This window comes from Scophthalmus maximus, chromosome 4 (assembly GCF_022379125.1).
Source record: "Scophthalmus maximus strain ysfricsl-2021 chromosome 4, ASM2237912v1, whole genome shotgun sequence".
In the NCBI taxonomy this organism is placed as follows: Eukaryota; Metazoa; Chordata; class Actinopteri; order Pleuronectiformes; family Scophthalmidae; genus Scophthalmus; species Scophthalmus maximus.
Genome location: NC_061518.1, coordinates 8,935,092 through 8,954,566, shown reverse-complemented (window position 1 = coordinate 8,954,566; position 19,475 = coordinate 8,935,092). Strand labels below are relative to the sequence as shown.

The window sequence follows — 19,475 nt, the reverse complement described above, 5'->3', positions numbered from 1 at the left end:
GGTAAACAGAATTCACTGACAATAGCGGACATGTATCACGAGTGTTTGTATGGAAGCCTGTCCCTGACAAAAGACAGAACCGAAAAAGTCAAACGTTACAATTTCATAACCACATCCTTATCGTGATTGGCACAATATTCTTTTATGAAATGTTTTATATCAACAACTATCGTTTCACAATCATCACTGATTTCAGCTTGAAGCCACAAAGTAGTTTGTCCCATTTCTAATTCACATGTGGGAGTGTGTGAAGTATGAGTGCGGCTGAATGTGTCTGTGCTGGTTCTGTGATTCAAGTGAGGCAACAGAATAGCCGCTCTCTCTCTCTCTGTGTGTGTGTGTGTGTGTGTGTGTGTGTGTGTGTGTGTGTGTGTGTGTGTGTGTGTGTGTGTGTGTGTGTGTGTGTGTGTGTGTGTGTGTGTGTGTGTGTGTGTGTGTGTGTGTGTGTGTGTGTGTGTGTGTGTGTGTGTGTGTGGTTTGGCAAGCCACACTGATCCTGAGCTGTGTTTCTCATCCCTCCCACCATAACTCCTGTCAGCAGGCCAGAAACCACAAACCATCCCGTCTGGAAACAAAGACATTAACTCACAACAACAACCGTCTCTCACGCCCTTTTTACTTCAGTGTAGAACTCCTCCCTCTGTGTCACACTTCGCTTAATTCATATCGGTTTGTGCAGTGACAAACATTTAAAGACGTCTCTGTGTCCCACCGTGACATTGAACTGTTGACCGTTGACCCATGACCAAGAAAACGACCCCTACACGTCACCACGCTTCGGCATCGCTCCTGTTTTTACTGAGTAGGTTTATGAATTTACAACAAACCCGCCTGTACGTGAATCCAGAGCAGCATGAGGTTGTTTAAACTGGCATTGTGTTAAATATTGACACTGGTAAATAAATAAGGAGTCTCTTGAGGAACAACTCCTGCAAGGTCAGGGTCATGTGACTGACGGAGACAGACGAGGCTCATCAATAGGCTACTATTGGTCAGAAAAGAAGCGTGTACCACAACTACAACAAAAACTCCTTAAAACTCTCTACATGAAAGGGAAACTTGTTCAGAAACCTGTTGTCTTCCTTTAGTTGTTCCAAAGGAGTGGGCACCCCTGGGCAGATGACACACTTTATTGATATAAGAAGTGGGGGGGGGGGGAAATGTGCCACCTGCAGCACACAGTGCCTCAACAAGGTCTTACTTTTACTCGTCTATTACTTTTTATTTCATGAACTTAAAAGGTAGGGAAAAAAATAAAAACAGTAATTGTGGGGAAAGTTTGGTTAACTAAACTTTTATTAACTTGTTTGGTCTTACATGAAAAGTAAAGCAAGTCAAGAATTGTGAAAAGGATGTGGAAAAGCTAACTGGGTTAACTTCAAGATGTCAAATCGTTTCCGTCTTGAAGTTTCCACTGTTTGAAGTGTCACCAAGAGGAATTGAGTAAGTCAAGACAAGATCAGACAGTCACAAAAAAAGTTTTAGATAAAACTGCTCCGAAAGGAATGTGGGTCGGACCTGTAGGAAGGTTTACTAAAGCTCAAGTGTCAATTAATCCTAGCTGCCATCTTAACAATAACATCGCCATTATCTGTTTTCCTTTTTGACAGGCATCGGTATGGAATTCAGGAAACACGCCCAACAAGAGTTCACGAAGGCAAACACACAGATGAGCCAGAACCGATCATTCAGACAAGTGTCGAGGTATTTTACAGTCCTCAGATGCTGGTTTACTTTCTGACTCCTCAACTCTTCTGACATACAGCAGAGATGTGTTGACGTTGGAGGGTGTGTGGAAAATGTTTCATCAAAACTTCAAACTGACAAATCTGACCAGGTTTCTGACATTTTCTATCCTCGTTAAAGGTGCAATGTGTAAGTTTTCTACGCTGCCAAACAGGGTTTCTTGCGGGTGGTGGTGAAGGCCGCTTGTCACCAACATCAGCTTTGTTATGTTTACAATCCAAGAGGTTATAATACTCCATCTGGCCAGACAGGAAGCTACAGTGATGAGACTGGCCGGGGCTAGCTGTTAGCATGCTAACTTCAGTAGAAGAGATAACATTAGTGTTTCTTTCCACCACTGGAAATGGTGACAAGTTTATAAAGTTTGACACTGATCTTGCATGATATTTCTGCCAGGCAGGTCAGTTAATAGAGGCTAATGCTAGTGTTGGCTACGAAGCAGTCGTTAAAAAACAACAACCTTTCAACTATTCAGTTTTCCTTTCTGAACATTTCATTGTTGATGCATTGAATGCAGAAGCCTCGCTTTGCTTCCTATTTGTTGATGAATCTAGAAATACTAAAATCCCCTTATAAAACACCCACAATGTGCACGAGAGCCAGGCTAGCAATTTCCTTTCGTTTTTATGCAAAGCTAGGCTAGCTTTATATTTACAGTTCATGAAATGATCTGCAGGAAAGCAAAGAGGTGCATTTCCCTCCTTTAATTGTAGGAAACGTCCTTCATTTATGCAAAGTTTCTATGGTGATGCCAAAACTGCCCTGATCTTACTGTATAGCCATTTTCAGACATGAATCCAGCAAAAGTCCAGAAAATTGATCGTCTGAATCAGACACGTTCATAATAGCAGGAAAACTTCTGGAACATTATGGTGTGGGCATTTTCTGGAATTGTGACTAGGGCTGGCATGAAAGGTTCTGGAAAACCTCCAGAGCAACATTTGCGTCCTCACTTACACGCCCCTCTGGAAAAGTTCAGAGAAATGGTCAGTAGGTCAGTCACAAGGAATTGGGCCATTCTACAAAAACAGTTTTATTTATTTATGAACAACTGTACATTTCTTTTCAGTGCTGACAGCATTTGCTACATACTTTGGTGTGATTCAGAGGGATTAGCGCATTTCTCCCCCTTTTGTTGTCTTGTGGGAAATGCTGACAGGATCAGGAGCAGAGTGTAGAAACCAGAGTTACTCACTGTCGTCTTAACGTCAGCACTGGAGACACTAACTCGTCCTGAATTTTCATCGCGTGCCGTTCCCTCCTTCCGCAGGAGCATTTACAGGCACTGAACATTTTATAAAGACACACTGATCTCTGCGTTCAATCGGGACAAATGTCACTCGACCTCCCCGCCCCGGCCGACCAAATATATTCCAGGAATATTGATAAGATACCAAGGGCAGGAGGTATCCAATATTGCAGATTGGACTGTGTGAGTTTAATCTGTAGCCAAGAAATCAATGGTGCAATTCAACATCCGTGTTACGTCAAGTTAGCAAAAAAGCACAGTCATTCAGTTTGTGCCTGTGGCAGTGCATCTGCTGCCAACTGAGGTCCAAGGGTTAGGCTAAACATTAAACGTTTCCCAGCTCCAATAATCGAACAAGGTAAAACAGAGAGAGATAGCACAGACGGAGCAGTACACTTTAAAAAAAGGTCTTTATATATATGAATTAAATTTACATCCATCTCTTTTCCTGAATCAGTGTCCCACTCAGTCCCACAGTGGTCCGAACCAGCCGAGGCTCTGCCTGAGTCGGAGGGCTCCATGTTGAGAGATTATGAAGTGACAAAAGGCCATTTTGAAAATCTCCACAAAATGTCCCGGTTTAAAGGTTTTTCATGTCCCTTTGTTTGATTTGTGAAAAGGTCGGCCCAGAGAATGTGCTTTAAGAAAATCAAATAGTTAACATTGTTAAAAAGTTCTAATCTAGTGGATGTTCTGCTCTCCTGCTCAAATACCATGGCAAGAGAGAGAGAGGGCCAAAAAAATCCATCACAAGTACACCCAGGACATGAAAATATATATTCTTATAATATATATAAAATGTCTTTTATTTTAATCCAATATTTACACTTTTCACAAGATGTCTAGGGAAGGTTCTCAAAAAACGAAGCACTGCTTCAACAGGTTGCACCCAAATATTCTCACAAGAGGAGAACCTGGAAAAAGCAGGAAAAAAAGGGCAACCCAAAAATAAACCTCCAAAAAAGGACAAAAAAAAGTTAGCTTCTTTCCAGCATAAGCATCCTTAGGAAACAGATCCATGGATTTCCACCAGTTAAGTTCCTCAGTTGGTCTCGGCCTGCTGTCGGTGGTCCGGGTGTCAAAGTAAAAGTCGTCTCAGTAGAAGTGCTGAGGCAGAGCAGCAGACTGCTTCCTCTTCAGTAGATGACCTCGTACACTGTTGCCTTCTTGTCTCCGGATCCCGTCACGATGTATTTGTCATCTGCGGAGATGTCGCAGCTCAGAACGGAGGACGACTCCTTCGACTGTAGAAATAAAAAATAAATAAATCACTGAAGTCATTAAACCCTACGCATATGTTTAATTTAACATTTCACAGATGTCAATAGGATATAATTTTTCATTTCTTTGTGATAAGTAGTTTGTTTTCTCTTCATCCCATCATTAATCTTACAAACCTTTACTTTTTACATTATTTTAAATCTAACGACGTCACATGAATCAAGTTGCACTAAGACGATCCATTGTCAGTTTAGCTCATATAGCAAACACTAATCAGAAAGCTTTAGAATGACACTATTCATTAAAAATAATAATAGTTTTGACTGATTATAATGTTTAGAAATATGTATTGAATTATATGTCAAACATCTTTAACTGCACTTGTGGCTCAAGGATCATTTAAGGTCAATATGCAGCTTTTTCCTTCATGGACTGATTTTTACCCATGTGCTTTATATATGAGAATAGGACTTTAACGCTTAATTATCTTGATTATCGATTAATCCACCAATTATTTTTTGTAACTAATGAAAGTCAAAAAATGCCCATTGTAACTTCTCGGAGACTAAAGTGACATCAAATATCCAGTTTTTTCCAAAACATGGAGATCACAGTAGACCTGTCTTATTTGAGGCTGGAGCTCGAGACATGTTGATTTTTTAATTAATATATCATGAATTTAGTTGCTGATTTTCCATCAATTGATTAATCAACATTTTTTTCAATCTTTTTGGCACATAATCGGACAGTATTGTATTAGGACAGAAGAATAATGCGCAGATTGTTTAGGGCAACAACAATTCTGTAAAACGCAGCCCCTCGTCTTGATTTGACTGCAATGTTCCGTTGGGTTTCATTGTCTGTGTTTATCCTCGTTACCTGGAATATGCTGGCTCCATACGGAGTCCTCCATGCGTTCAGCAGATTGTCCTTCCCTGTGCTCACAAACCATTTACCTGCAAAAAGACAAACAGACGTCTTGAGAACATCGTCAGGAGGGATGTGTGCTCAACACACACAGCCGTGTTTATTCTCATAAACCTGGCTCGCAGGAGGCGTAACCCCGTCCACCTCAGACATTATGGACCTCCATCAGCTCACAGGGGAATCTGTAATTACCTCATCAATGGCCATAAAAACCACACAGAGGAAAATGCTGTTACATTAACAATCATAAACAGCACATAGTGAAGGCGACTCGCACATTCACACTGACAATTATTTAAATCACCCTCCTATTAATTACCCTCCTGACGAGTTGGTAATGATTTAATTAATGACGGCGAGAAACAGAGTGCGCCATCTGAGTGAAGTAGTCGTGTAGTCGCAGAGACAGGAGGCTGTGCTGAGGGAGGGGAAATAAAAAGTGACATTTTCTGGAAAAAAGTGAGGCGACTGTAAAACTTCATAGTGTGAGCATTAAACCTGAAACCAGCTGCTCTGCACAACAGATAGAATAATCTGAAGTGAACAAGCAACATCCAGTTTTGCTCAAGCGCATGCTTGTAAAAAAAAAAAAATATATATATATATATATATATATATATATATATATATATATATATAAAAACAGCCTCCTTTTGAGGCAAACAGCTGCAAGACTTTATTTTGCGCAATTTAGATTGATGAGGATTAAAAAAAAATGTGCTAGAGCAACAATAAGAAACGCAGCATTTTAAACACAATTCTGAGTGTCAAAATGAGTCACTGGATGTTTGACTCACTTCAGCATCTACCGAAACTATAAAGACGTCTCCAGTTAAATGTTTGGCAACACGACCTGACAAAAACCAATGGAGTTCACATTATAAATACAGGATTGTTGGCTTGATGTGGCAAAGACAAAATCATCGTCTCGTCAAAATCTTCATTTGACAACCATGAATATCGACACCAAATCTAATTGTAGCAGGGCCAAAACTCAGTCAGAGTTATTCAAGACCAACTGTTGCATCTTTAGTTCCCACCACGGAACTCTTTGGCCGTTACTTACCACAGTAGGCGAACTTGAGTGAGAGGACGCAGCTCTCGTGCAGGTGCAGCTGATACTTGTCGGGCTTGGTGTGATGAAGCACCTCCACGTTGCTGCTCTCCATGCCGACAGCCAGCCATTCTCCGGTGGGACAGTAGCCCAGCGAGAATATCTGAGTCAAGGAAACAAGTCTGATCAGCGAGCGTCAACAGTGTGTCATCATGTCAAACGAAGCAACTAAAGCTCGATTAATCAAACAAGACCAGATGCAACAGCTGCAGGCTTCGGATGAGATGTACACACATTAGAGAAACTGTGTTTTGTTTATTTCGTAGCCTACAAATTTTTTTTGTCACTGTTTGGACAAAGGTTAATGAAGCAAAGTACATGAGTTACGCTGGTGAGACACACGTTTGAGGAGCAAGTCAGAGGTAAAACTGACCTGATGCACCACTGTGACTAAAACCTTTATATTTCAGCCTCTGATGCAAAGAGACACAAAATTAAAAGCGACTTGAAAGCTGAAACCTTTTATTATAAATCATTGCCTTTACCCTAATGTTCATTGTTAAAAAGAAGGAAAAAAATCAATAAACAAATACACTGAGCGTCACTGAAAATGTTGACAAATGTGCTTTTTGTTTCCAGACGTATACAGTTTCAAGGAAAAGACAATGATTTACAATAAAAGAGCAAAGAGTTTTGCCACTTTGTGCTGATAAAGTGAAGGGCACAGTTGTTTTATGCGGGTTTCTCTCTACCTGTGAGGTAAAGTCGTGTTGCTGGAGCTGTCGTCCCTCCCTCAGATCCCAGGAGCGGACGGTGTTGTCGAGCCCTCCAGTCCACAGTTTGGTCCCATCATGGGAGATATCGATACAGCTGGCTCCGTCAGTGTGGCCCTGGAACTGCCTGGAGCAACACAAGACCCAACATCGGGTCAGGAACAGCTCAGAAAGCCTCGTACAATGACAGTGTCCTGAGTTGTCGGTCAGATATTTTATTCCTTGAAGAAAAGCAGAGTACCGACCTTACGAGGGTTTGGTTGTGGAGGTCCCACACTGCGATGTTTCCATCTGAGCAGCAGGAAAAGCAGACCTTGGCATCAGGGCTGATGGCCAGTGCATAACAGGCCGGAGCAGAGGAAGTGAGTTCGGCCTTAATGCGGGGCGTCTGCGAGGCCAGGTCCCAGATGGTCAGCGTGCTGGCCTCGCCACCCACGATCAGGGTGCGGCCGTCAGGCAGCAGCTTGCACGAGCGGATGTAATTGTCTCTGTTCTGGAGCGGAAACAAAAGGAGAGCATTGTCGTAATCTTGGTAACTGGATGTAATTTACCTATAATTTTGTGAAAGAGCAGCACGAAGAAACTCAATTACAGTTGTGTAGAGTAACAAAGAGATTAACAGGGTACTGAGTCCGAGACGAGACTGTCTACACTTCCACTCAGGAGGAGCTCTTCTTTTTAACAAGTGTAGGTTTTAGACTGCAGCTGACTCTTTCATGTTTTTGTGAAGATGTGGATGTCAGCTTTAACAAGAGATTCAGGGAGAGAGGGACTGGAGCTGCAGTTGTTGGCCAGGCTCCAAGAGAGCAGGGAGAAAGATCAATAGCAGTGTGGAAGCTCTTGGTCGAATTAAAACAGCAGCCTGATGGCTTCATGAGACCCAGCTGCACTCTGGACACACCTCGAGGGCCGGGCGAGTGGAGCGGCATGAAGCCGCCGTATCAAAATGAGAAATGGGAGACAGTTGGGAGGAAGTAATGAGCTGGGTAATGGCAGACAGGGTAGGCCAATCGGAGCGTCATTACTCAGCAGGCTTTTTTTCTCACTAAGGATAATTTGAGTGCAGCAGTTGGCTGAATTATTTACATCTCTTATCTGTTGGGATCTGAAACTCGACCACACTGCGCTAATGAAACACGAGCACATCATGTCTCTGTTCTGGTTGGAAGCCTCATTTCCTTATAACAAAAGTAAAAAAACATTTCACATTTTCTCTTGTCGTAACGGACAATAACATCTAGTTACCAGGCAGTCGAGTTGGGACACTGGGCTCTTGCTGCCTGGTTGGCTGATGTCCCAGATTTTGACACAGCCCTTGCCGCCGGTGTAGACGTGACGTGTGGGGTTGCTGATGGTGACGGCACACACCACCTCCCCGTGGCTCAGTGTGTTGATCTGGCGAGCGTGGCGCGGGATGCCGGGGCCTACCAGCGCATCTGGAGGGAAGGGCACGGGCTGCATCTGACCATCTGCACTCACGTGAAAAGAATAAGCTCTGCAGAGGACAGAAGAAGGGAAATGTGGTCAGTTTAAGCCAATTCATCCGTTAATAAAAGCTAGTTTAACACAAAACTCTTTCCCGGACTCACGGTTTTCCTCCAGAAATGGAAGTGAGGCTAGATGGCAGGCCTGGAGCTCTCAGGTGAGAATGAGGGTCGAACCCCGCCTGCACACGCAAGAAAGGGGGACGAGTTAAACAGTCAATAATCTGCAAAGACAAATTAGACTGAACTAATATTCAAATTGAAAACTATGCTTCACTTTAGCTGCTAATGCCCTGAGGAACCATCGTTTCCAGGCAAATCCCTTCAAAAGGTGCAAATTCAGCTTCACTGCAAACAGGGAAGCTTTGCACAAGGCTCCAACATCCCACTTGCTAATGCTAATGAAAGCCTGGGAGATTTTCAAACAGAGAAAATGCATTTTGGGGGTGAGCCTTTAAAAAAAAAAGCCTTTAGAATGCTAACTAACTGACATCAAAGTAAGGGAGCGAGGCCGTCTTTGTACTCTCATTATGTACACACAACAAGCCGCAGCCAGCCAAGCAGAAATATTCACAATGTGTTATGGAAATACAGGATGAACGCTCAAGTTTCTCAAAGTCATTCTGCAAACACTTTACAACCTACAGCCGCGGTGGACAATTCATACAGATACTGGTGAGAGCGTTGGAGGTGAAATATATAAATGAATATATTGTATTTGTCTGTGCAATAAATACACATTTTCATTCATTAATTCTATATAGACGCAGGAATAATTACAATTGGCGAGCGTCCATAGGCGGCGGCAGCTGCAGCGCTCATCTGTGGTGAGATGAGACCTGGGTAAACACCGGGGCTGGTCAGGGATCCATTCATCTCATGGTGACTCATCATGGCAAACGGGGTGGCGTAGGAACCAGCGATGGACAGCGGTGTTCGCAGGGCGGGAGCAGCTGGAGGGGAAGAAAAGATGGGTTTATAGAAACTCTGCAGAAGGAAAAGATCATTTAGTTTCAGAAATATAGAACTGTGGTTCATTACAATGTAGTGTAGGGCTGCAACTAATGTTTCCATATGATCTATTTCCATGAAACATGAAAAAGATCACCAAAACAGCTACAGATGTTTTGTTGAAATAGTTGTAGAATGATCATGCGTGATTATATTAGCTGGTCCTCATCATCACAATTTGTTATTGTCATCAATATACTTTTTTGTTGCTTTGAGCTTGAAAAAGAAAATTTGTTTTTTTTATGAATAATAAATACGTGTGACGGTGAGGTACATGAGTCGTGTTCACGTACCTAACGCCTCCATGCCGGGTGGTTTTCCCATCGTCAGAGGCCGTAATCCTGGAGTGGTGCTGGTTCCTGGTGTCGGTGCCTCATTCCTCGGTGTAGGCGTGTTGGACTTCAGGCTCGGCGTGGACGACTTGTCGTTCTAAAAACAGAGATCATCTTTAACCTCTGTGTGCAACCTTGTCTTGTATCCTCTTACTGAAATAATCAAGTTACTTAAGAGGTACACTTCCTCTTACTCTCCACCGCCACAAACACGAAACTAAAACAGCATCCATGTCAGAGTAAAAAAAAAAAATCCCCACTGGCAGGGAAATCCAGAGTGACAATCTGAGTGGATGGCTCAAGCTCATCCAATCTAACACTGACACTTCATTACAGCCATGGTGTGTGTGTGTGTAGGGGCATAAACCTTGGCTTAGACGTCAAGCTTGTTAAGAGTGGCTAGACAAGCAAGATGGTGACCCGACCACTTTTCTCATAATTAATCCATCTTCTTCCTTTGCAGATCGAGTTAGAGACGTGGGGGTTTAGCCTGGTGACGCTCACTAATGAGGGACAGAGCTGAGCTGGGTGCCATGTGAGGTGAAGGGTGGTGATATGGACTAAAAATATACCCTAATCCACAGTGAAATCATAACATGGAACAAATGCATGAAGGCTGTTTTTTGGTTAGTAAGAGCTTCAGTATTAGAGAAAACGGGGGATGGGATGGAGGGGGAGAAGATGGGGCGAAGCAAGGAAAGGAGACAGCGGCTCCCTCGCCGCTGTGTCTCACGGTTATTTACAGCCTCGGGCCGAGGAAGAAATGACCATTTACTGGGTAAGCCATAAAGGAGATTGAGAGGCGCGAGCCACGGGGTTTGATTTCCTGAGAGTGCATCCACCCTCTGCCCCTTCAAGCCCCTCACAGCAGCAAACTGCTAAGCCGCCTGCGTATAAGTCCTTCACATAGACACCCACTTCACTTGACAAATGCCCTTTAGTCTGTCAGTTCACCCATCACCCCTTCCACTGTAACCTCCTTATTTCATCATCTCTCTCGTCTTTCAGCGTGTCCCTCACACTCACATGGGTGTGGTCCTTTGCTTTGGAGGACGGCGTGCTGCCGGAGGAGGCGACAGAGGCGGGGCTGTTGGGGGCGGCATCCTTCTTCAGAACCCGTGATTTATCGAGTCCGTTTTCTGGAGGAGAGTGAGCTGGGCTGACACGAGGGGTGGCTGGGTCCTACAGAGTTAAACGAGACAGACAGAGGGGACGGCTGAGCAAACAGACCGGAGGAAAGCCACTAGCATGTACATGTAGGTCAAACAAACTGAGGCCTCGTGTGCAAACAGAGATAAATATACTCATACGTGCTTGTACTCTCCTTCACATAGATACACACTTTTCATTCACCTGTCACTCTTTGTATTCTTTGTCTCACTTTCCGCATGACTGGCAAAGGAAATACAGCAAGTAGGCACACACTCACGGCACACACAACCAATATTGTGACAGACTTTTTTGGGGGTGTTGAGGTTTCCACAGACAAACGACAAAGAGCAGTGTTTGGTTTCGATGCAGCATTCACACTGGAATGTGACTAAAGCGCTCAGTTCAAACGCAGTCTCACCTCGTTGGAAACGTCCACCACCAGGTCGTCGCTTTTGTCTCCGTCACTGTCCTGAAATGATGGAGTCACATGCTTAGATCACTGGTAAACTTTACAGCAAAAACAATAATCCAGTGTTTTGACTAGTAGATCGAAAGGAACATCTGATGTATGCATGTTCCAGTATTTCCTGGAAAAACTGTACAGACATATAAACTTGATCTTTATAGTCAAAGGAATTTCTATGGAAGAACTGCACCGTTGAAACCCACATAAATCCATATTCATTATCTGGAGGAAACTTTATAAGTCATAAAGGAATTGTCTAAATCAAACACTTTTACCTGTAATTAGAGCAGTAACATGCCCAGTTCCAGGACACTTTATAGAACATTTTGAATTTACAGACCCATAAAATAAAGCATTACCAAAACAGTCGTGGTTATATAATGAAATAACACGTAATAAAGTAGTTGTTAAAAAGTTTGTTTGCCAATCAATGATAAAATACAAACAGCTCAAATAGCAGAGCTTAAAACTCATTAATGTGAACAATAGAGATGAATACTCACGTATCGGTCCTTGTCGTCCACTTTGCGTTTCTTGGAGTCGAGACCATAATCTGAAGAGCTGCGGTGCTTCTCGCTCGCTGCCCGGAGGCTGTCTGATGGCGACACCGAGTTATTCTGCCAACAACAAAACGCAGACAGACGACAGGATCAGATCAGTGTCCAGTTCCCAGAGTCTTCTGTACATTCGACTCCTATAAAATCCTATTCCGCACGCGGATACACTTCCACCTCTATGAACATCACTGCATGTTGCATCATGTGCAGCTGCAGCAAGGAATGATGTGAGGAAGCACCGGGGACAATATTGTTAATGTCACGTAAACCCATCATGTGAGATCGAGTGACAAACTGTAAGACTCGCCAATAAATACATTTCTCTGTTGGCTAAAAAAAAAGTCAGCATCGTCCTGCCACTGTCCAGACAAATGGTGCATTTAAGTCCAGACGTAGATCTGGAGCTTTTCCCTTCATCAGAGCAGCGACAATATTGACTGTGAAGCTAAACGTTCAATGCTCCTGGACTGAGCTGGTCTGATAGAAGGGACAGAAGAGGATTCTGGGACAGCTTAGCCCTGCTGCTGCCACCGATTGAGCAAGTAGGAAACAGGCGAGAAGCAGCTGAACAAACCCACAAAATACCACCGACGACAAAACGTCACTGGAAACAAAACCATTGGGCAGATCGAGTAGAAGTGAAGAGAAAGTCTGAGAACAGTGCAGCCTGGGATATCTGTTGTATATATATACAGATAAACACACAACCTGACATTTGATCCTGGTGAAGACCCTCAGGCTGACCTGGTCAGACACACTTCATCAAACACAGCCTGCATTCCTGACCGGGCTTTTTCCCACCGTGACACGCAAGTACATGCAAGTGAAAACAAAAAATGACCAAGATCAGTCACTGTGTAACCGTAAAACACATGTTAATGACTGCTGGAGAGTGTGTGTGTGTGTGTGTGTGTCGGGGGGAAACCAACTTAGAATAGAATAAAGAAGAGGAAGGAAAGAAGGACGCCATTGAGGTCACTGAGGGAAGCTGGACAAGCGTGTGATGTGAAGACACAAAGAGAGTGTTGCCAGCGGAGAAAAGAGCCTTGAAAGAGGCAGAGTAAGAAAATTTGAAGAAAAAAAAGAGGAAGAAAGACAAGAGAGCAAAACAGGAAAGGAACCTGGCGAGGAATGAGAGCGTAGCAGTGTGGCAATGAGTTCTCCCCACTAGTGGGAATGCCCGCACAGGCTGGCACTGTCTCAGAAACAGCAAACGGGGATTTTGTAGTCTGGGCACTGGTGTGGTGGAGGGGCTGCCAAACAGCCTGACAGGCAGGCAGGGAGGGAGGGGGGAGAAGGCAAGCCAGCCCTGAGGCCAGCCCAAGCTGACGGGCAGCTCAACAAATCCCTGCCTTCATCAAAAACAGAAACATGTGGCCAAAGAAGGAGGGGGAAGATGTCCAACATCTTGGCTGCAGAGAGGAAGGTAACGGCCTGAAAACTGAGTGAAAGGGTGACATTAGAAAAAAAGACCTCCTGAACCAAGGAGAGAGGAGAGTGACAATTAAAAAAAAACACTGTGGTTGGGCAGTTAATGACTCACTCACTCACTCACTCACTCACACACACACACACACACTTGTACCACCTCCTTCAGAATGGCCCCTGCCTTGGCCACCACACAGAATCAGACTTTCCCTGAAGGTTTCAGCCAAACAAGCAGCTTCCTGTCATTTCCTCATCCCTCCTTCCAGGGTTAAAAGATGGAAATTTGTTCTGCTACTGTTGTGGAAAAGAAAAAGCCACAAGAAGAGTTTTGCTCTGGTTTGGATTGAAGATGCTGCCTGACAAAGAAAAAAAAATCTCCAACATCATTACAGCCTGTCTGGGTATCTGAGTCTGTGACCTTTAAAGGACTGCTTACACTCAATAACCCTGCACTTATCTCCAACTTTGGTATCAGATGACCTGAGACATCAGTACAGGACTCTCTTCGTGCAAAAGAGAGAGAGAAGAGTGTGTGTGTGTTTGTGTGTGTTCGACCACAGGGAAGGAGGGAGATTAGGTAAGGTAGAACTGGCAGACGCTCGTCACCATACGAGATGAGAGAGTTTGGGTTCCTTCAGACATGAGTGGGCCCATTCAGGATGGCCGGTCAATGGGAACTCAATCTGGTCGAGCAGACCCAGCACAGTGTTGTGCTCCAGCTAACTGAGAGCTTTAAGCCAGTCCAATAAACAGGGACTTTAACATGAGAAGGAAGAGAGAGAGATGGATAGGGATAGTGAGAGACGGAGGGGGGCAGAACGAGATAAGAAGAAGGGAGAGCAGAAGATAAAGATATATGCAAAATAAAAAGGAGAAAGGCCGATAAAAGGAGATGAAAAGGAGTCAGGCATCAGACGCATGCAACAGTAAATCCTCTGAAGAGGTGAGGAAAGAGAAGGAGTCAAAGTCGTTTTTAATTGTGCTGAAATTAAAGGAGGTAGCCGACTGTTAATCCTCAGCTCGTGATTGGAATCATTTTCCACCTGGATTAGATGGCCACTGGTTTATTTGTCCAGACTTAATTGTTTGCTTTTAGCCAGCTTATACTCTCCGGAGTACAAAAATGTGTATGTTCTTATGCACAGAGCATTAACTTCTACTGAACAATGGTCCAGAGTCTGTGTAAAGTACACCCAGACACCATACAGTGAGACAGGACCCGGCAAAGTCAAGAGGCACAGGGGAGCAGGAGGAGGAGGAGTCAACGTACCGTGCTCGACTCGCGTTCTTTCAGAGGAATGACCAGAGGCGAGTGAAAAGATGAGGGTCCAGGAGAGAGAGAAGAGCAAAACACAAGTTAGTATGGGTGTCACCACAACTGATAACAGTTATTACTCTCATACATGGACCTTAGAATAATCCATGTTGTTACCACTTTCTAACAGTGTTCATTTTATAGAGGCTTCATAAGTAATCTGAACTGAACAGTTGTACAGTCCTTTTGTGCCCGTTATTAAAACTTGTTTATCTTCGACATACACTGTAGTGCTCAAACTTCTACAAACTTTCCCGTTTCCTGACGATAGTATGAAAAACACTTATATTTTAATGTCATAATGTATCATGGGTTGAGGCCAAAAAAAAAAATCATCCATATAAAAAATCATCCATATTAATATTTCATCACCCTGTAGTTCTGTACATAAACACTTGAAAACAAACAGTGACATGTTTCGATGATAAATGTATCTGGCTGGTGAAACCTGTTCTTGGCAGTTATGACCCATCAGTACTAGAACTGCTGCAGGCGGTGTGTGTGTGTGTGTGTGTGTGTGTGTGTGTGAGAGTGAGAGAGAGAGAGAGAGAGAGAGAGAGAGAGAGAGAGAGAGAGAGAGAGAGTCTGGCTGTGCTCCTCACCTCTGTGCTCCAGGTCATGGTGGTTCTTCTCATCCTTTACAGGCAGGTGGGCCTGGCTGCCAAGAGCTCCCAGGGCCAGCAGGCCGGAGCCAGCACCTGTCACAGGGGGGATGCCAGGAGGCTGCAGGCCTGAGGGGTGTGGGGGCAGCTGGACCGGGGGGCCGTGGGCCGCGTGAGAGAGGTGCTGAGCCTGAAGCTGCTGCTGCTGTAAACAAACGCAGAGAGACGGGAGACAAGACAGAGGACAAATGGGTCGGCTGGGAAGCGAATCCATGAATGACTGCACTCTACTCAAGCATTACAGCTGGCTCTGACGATATTTAGTTCAAGTCCAAACCATTTATACATAATGGCAGACGATTGATGCCGACTGCCAACATGCTGATCCAGCTCATTCACTGTCTGAGGGGGAAAAACAGATTCTGTTCATGGCTGTAGATGGACAGTACGTTTATCATTGGGCTCAACCTGTTGTATGACTCAAACAGTAGAATACATCCATTCGTTATTATTAGTTTTTACTGGTTCACATTTTAAAGATCTTTAGCATTCGTCTGTGCATTATTAACCCCGTAGAGACTGTAGTGTGTCATGGGACAGCATTTAAAACATAAAATACCATTTAAACAGATTGTGTCTTTAAATATGGATGTGCTGAGACAGCAGTGCAAAGTAGGGCTACATCTAACAAGTATGCTCCACTTTTTCTTTGACAAATAAATCAAATGTTTAATTAATTTTGGAAAACAATGTCATCACTTCTCTGGAATCCTAACTGGCATCTTCAAACAGCTGGTTTTTCATTGACCTAACAGCTGGAAACACTTATTAATTCATTTTACAATGATAGAAAGTAGCAAATCATCACAATGGAGAATCTGACACCACTGAATATGACATAAATACTTAATAAATTATTACAACTGCTGTTTTAGTCCATTTTTGCTGAACAAGTTGACTGAATCAGCTCTGTCATAAGGTTCTGCAGATGTATGTGTTTCAGTGTTGAGCCAATGAACACACTGCCTCCAAGTTTATGACACAGATCTGCTTCTCTTTTCATATCACACTTTGCTTATTAAAACACTGCAGCACTTATCACTGTTGCTTCACAAACTGCGTGTTGTTTCTTATTTGGGGCCTTTATGTGACAACTATGTCTGACAACATGTCTCCTCTGGTTGTCAGAAAAGATATAGAGCATTTTTTTTTTTTAAACTACTCTGCTCCAATCACAGTCACAACTGTAAAAACAAAAAATCAATATGTCTACATTTAAAAAGCTCAAAACCTTCAGCACTCTGGAAAAAAACAAGCGAGCATACCCACTCTTCTAGCAACATTCTGTTAAGCACACACACACCTCCCAAGAGGCCATGAATATCTGCGTGAGAGGCAACCAGAGAGGAGTGAGTAGATAGACAGGAGTTAAATAGCCACTCAGACAAGAGGGAAGCAAGTGCTTTAAAACAAGGTTAAATAACACTTAGCACATCCATCAACTGCCTCTCTAAAAAGAAAAAAACATGATTGCTATTCTGCTTGCAGGATAGAACTTCAATAACCTCAGCCATACATTCATTACATGACGGGGGGGGGGGGGGGGGGGCTAGACAGGGTTACATTTAGCGGCTTACCGCATTTAAAGGTTTATTTAGCAGCTGGCCATTATTCAGTCAGCTCATTATATGGAGCTGGACCTGAAACTGCACAATGGATGGAAGCAACTGAGGGGCGGCATTGTTAATCGATATTGAACTGGTGTGCCCAGCAGCCCATTTGTTATGAAAAAGGAAGCGAGGGCAAAAAAAGAGAGAGTCGGGTGTTGGGGGGTTTGGGGGGGCGGGCAGAACAAGAAGAGGGGGGAGAGGCAGAATCAGAAAATAACAAGGGAATGAAAAAGACAGCGAGCGAGCGAGGGATTGAGGCAGGGACGTCCCTATTGAGTGTGCCTAATGAGGAAAACCGTGCAGGGATCATTATCAAGAAGCCTCATTAGCAAGCTATGGCTGAGGAGAGGAGCGAGGGGGGGTAGGGAAAATTTCAGAAAATAAATTGCTTCCAATTCAATATTCATGGATAAAGAGCTGGCTTCCTTTCACACTTATCTTTTTTCATTATGTGTAAATGCCGCTTCAGCTCAGGCAACTTCCACAGGAAACAGGCAATTAAAGTTAACTAGGCGGAGCCGGTTCCCTGCAGAACTGTACTGTCAGGTGGAACAAGCATCAACAGCAGCCGCACACACCAGCTGGCAGACTGGCTTAATATGTCTGGCAACCACTGTTACTTTACCTACTTATCTTTTGTACTCCCAGCAAATTTCCTTTCAGTTGTCGCGACAAAGATTAGACTACACTGTCCATTAACAACAGAGCTGACTCAGTTCAGTATCGGGATCGGACTGACGCGTGGGCAACGAAGGAAGATAAAGGACAAGATGCCAAAAAATATCCAAACACACCTAAGTCGTGCTTTGTCTCCGTGATGGCATCATCTCCCCTCACAGACACACGTTAGACTTCCAGCAAGCAATTCAAAAGAGTTTCTCTCTGTTTCTCTACGTCTTAGAACTTCTCTGAACACTGACCATGAAGGATGGATAGATGCTATGAGGAGGCTGCTGCTGCTGCTGCTGCTGGGTTGAAAGAGAGAGGAAGAGGTTCAGCAAGAAATGATACAAGCAACATAACCAGGCCAGGGGAAAAAATAATGGTTAATTTCTTCAGTTAATCTGCATTTTCAATTTTCTTGATTGATCGTTTAAACCTTTTGTTTATTAGAAGTCCACAGTCAAAGGTGTTACATTCAAAACAACAGTACAAAAGCCAACGATATTCATAGATAATTCTATGAAATTCAAAATAATAATTCACATTAAAGAGATTGGAAGCACACACGGAAGGATTTTTGTTTGTTTAAAACAACTCAAATAGACAATGATGAGAGTAGCTGTATATCGACATCCTGACGATCAGCTGTTTGGGGAAAAGGGGAACTGCTAACTGCCTGTCGTAAATGGGTAGATGCAGAGGAGTCAAACTATGTCAACATTAAAACCACATGGAAATATGGCCTTAAGATGCAAATGTTTCACAAAGGACATCACATAAGCAAATGAACCAAAGGGAAATTAAAAGAAAAAAAGGCAGTGTAAAGGTAGTGGTTCCACAGATTAGCATTCATGTGAGGGGGAGGTGAAAAGCAGCGCACCACCTGTAACTGACACGTTAACCATTATCTGAGCACGATCTCGCCCTGTGTGGAAATAATGGAAATGAGAGAACAGCTCTGACACTTGTCAAATCAAACTCATATCTCACCTCTGGTAATATGCAAAGCAGTGAAGAGGGAAGAGGACAGTTTGCATCTTAGTCTTTCAGCACAGTTCAGTTTGGGTGAAAGGTGACGTCCTTATGTACATTTTAATTTTACAATTATTTAAGGGAATAAGACATAATGGCATTAATTACTAGTTTCCTTCACATTTTCTCACATCTGACATTACACACTAGTTGTTTTGGGCTACAGAAGGTTTGGTTTATCAAATATAAGAAAATCCTGAGGAATGTCTGTTCCAACTTCCTGCAGCCTGAGGTGACGACTACGCATTACACTTTATTATCGGTATAAATGGAAATATATTTGATTTAAAATGATATAAATACATAGAGCAGCTGGATTCACTCTTTTTGCTCAATTAAATGACAAAGAATTACGTGAATTGTCAAAATAGCCAGTGATTAAATATTATAATATATTAATAATCAATTGACTAATTGTTTGAATAAAATGTAAATAGTACTATGGGTTGGTGTTTGGGAGACTTATGTTAACTTGACACACACACACATATATATATATATATATATATATATATATATATATATATATATATATATATATATATATATAATATATATGTCCCATACTGAGACCCAGTGCAGCAGGTGGTCGCTGAGGGGCAAACATGGGAGTTGGATTTTAGTCGTGTGTGTGCGTGTGTATGTGTCTCAAATCAATTTTTTGATATAGCTGCTGTAGAAAGCTGCCAGAGCCTGATGCTCTGAATATCACTGCGACTTCAATGACAAGACTCACACTGTGTGGACATGGACATGATCACTTGCCATTTCTTCGCCCCAATAATTAAAGTCA

The 19,475-nt window shown here is 43.2% G+C and overlaps 1 protein-coding gene across 16 annotated transcripts in view; it reads right to left on the bottom strand.

Annotated features, from left to right (window-relative positions):
- Positions 1-2,766: 2,766 nt before the first annotated feature.
- The window catches only part of LOC118302048 (transducin-like enhancer protein 3-B), a 28,856-nt gene continuing 12,147 nt past the window's right edge, over positions 2,767-19,475 (bottom strand). For 2 of the 16 annotated variants that reach the window (XM_035627835.2, XM_035627839.2), the window contains exons 8-22: positions 17,908-17,955; positions 15,318-15,522; positions 14,671-14,729; positions 11,919-12,032; positions 11,368-11,418; positions 10,824-10,979; positions 9,759-9,894; positions 9,235-9,407; positions 8,560-8,636; positions 8,216-8,465; positions 7,216-7,463; positions 6,950-7,097; positions 6,210-6,360; positions 5,096-5,172; positions 2,767-4,239 (exon numbers count right to left, since the gene is read on the bottom strand). In XM_035627835.2, the coding sequence (XP_035483728.1) occupies positions 4,132-4,239; positions 5,096-5,172; positions 6,210-6,360; positions 6,950-7,097; positions 7,216-7,463; positions 8,216-8,465; positions 8,560-8,636; positions 9,235-9,407; positions 9,759-9,894; positions 10,824-10,979; positions 11,368-11,418; positions 11,919-12,032; positions 14,671-14,729; positions 15,318-15,522; positions 17,908-17,955 (2,001 nt within the window). In that variant the 3' untranslated portion in view covers positions 2,767-4,131. The remainder of the gene's footprint in view (positions 4,240-5,095; positions 5,173-6,209; positions 6,361-6,949; positions 7,098-7,215; positions 7,464-8,215; positions 8,466-8,559; positions 8,637-9,234; positions 9,408-9,758; positions 9,895-10,823; positions 10,980-11,367; positions 11,419-11,918; positions 12,033-14,670; positions 14,730-15,317; positions 15,523-17,907; positions 17,956-19,475) is intronic. The other 14 variants (XM_035627837.2, XM_035627841.2, XM_035627836.2 and 11 more) reach the window with 8 other exon arrangements.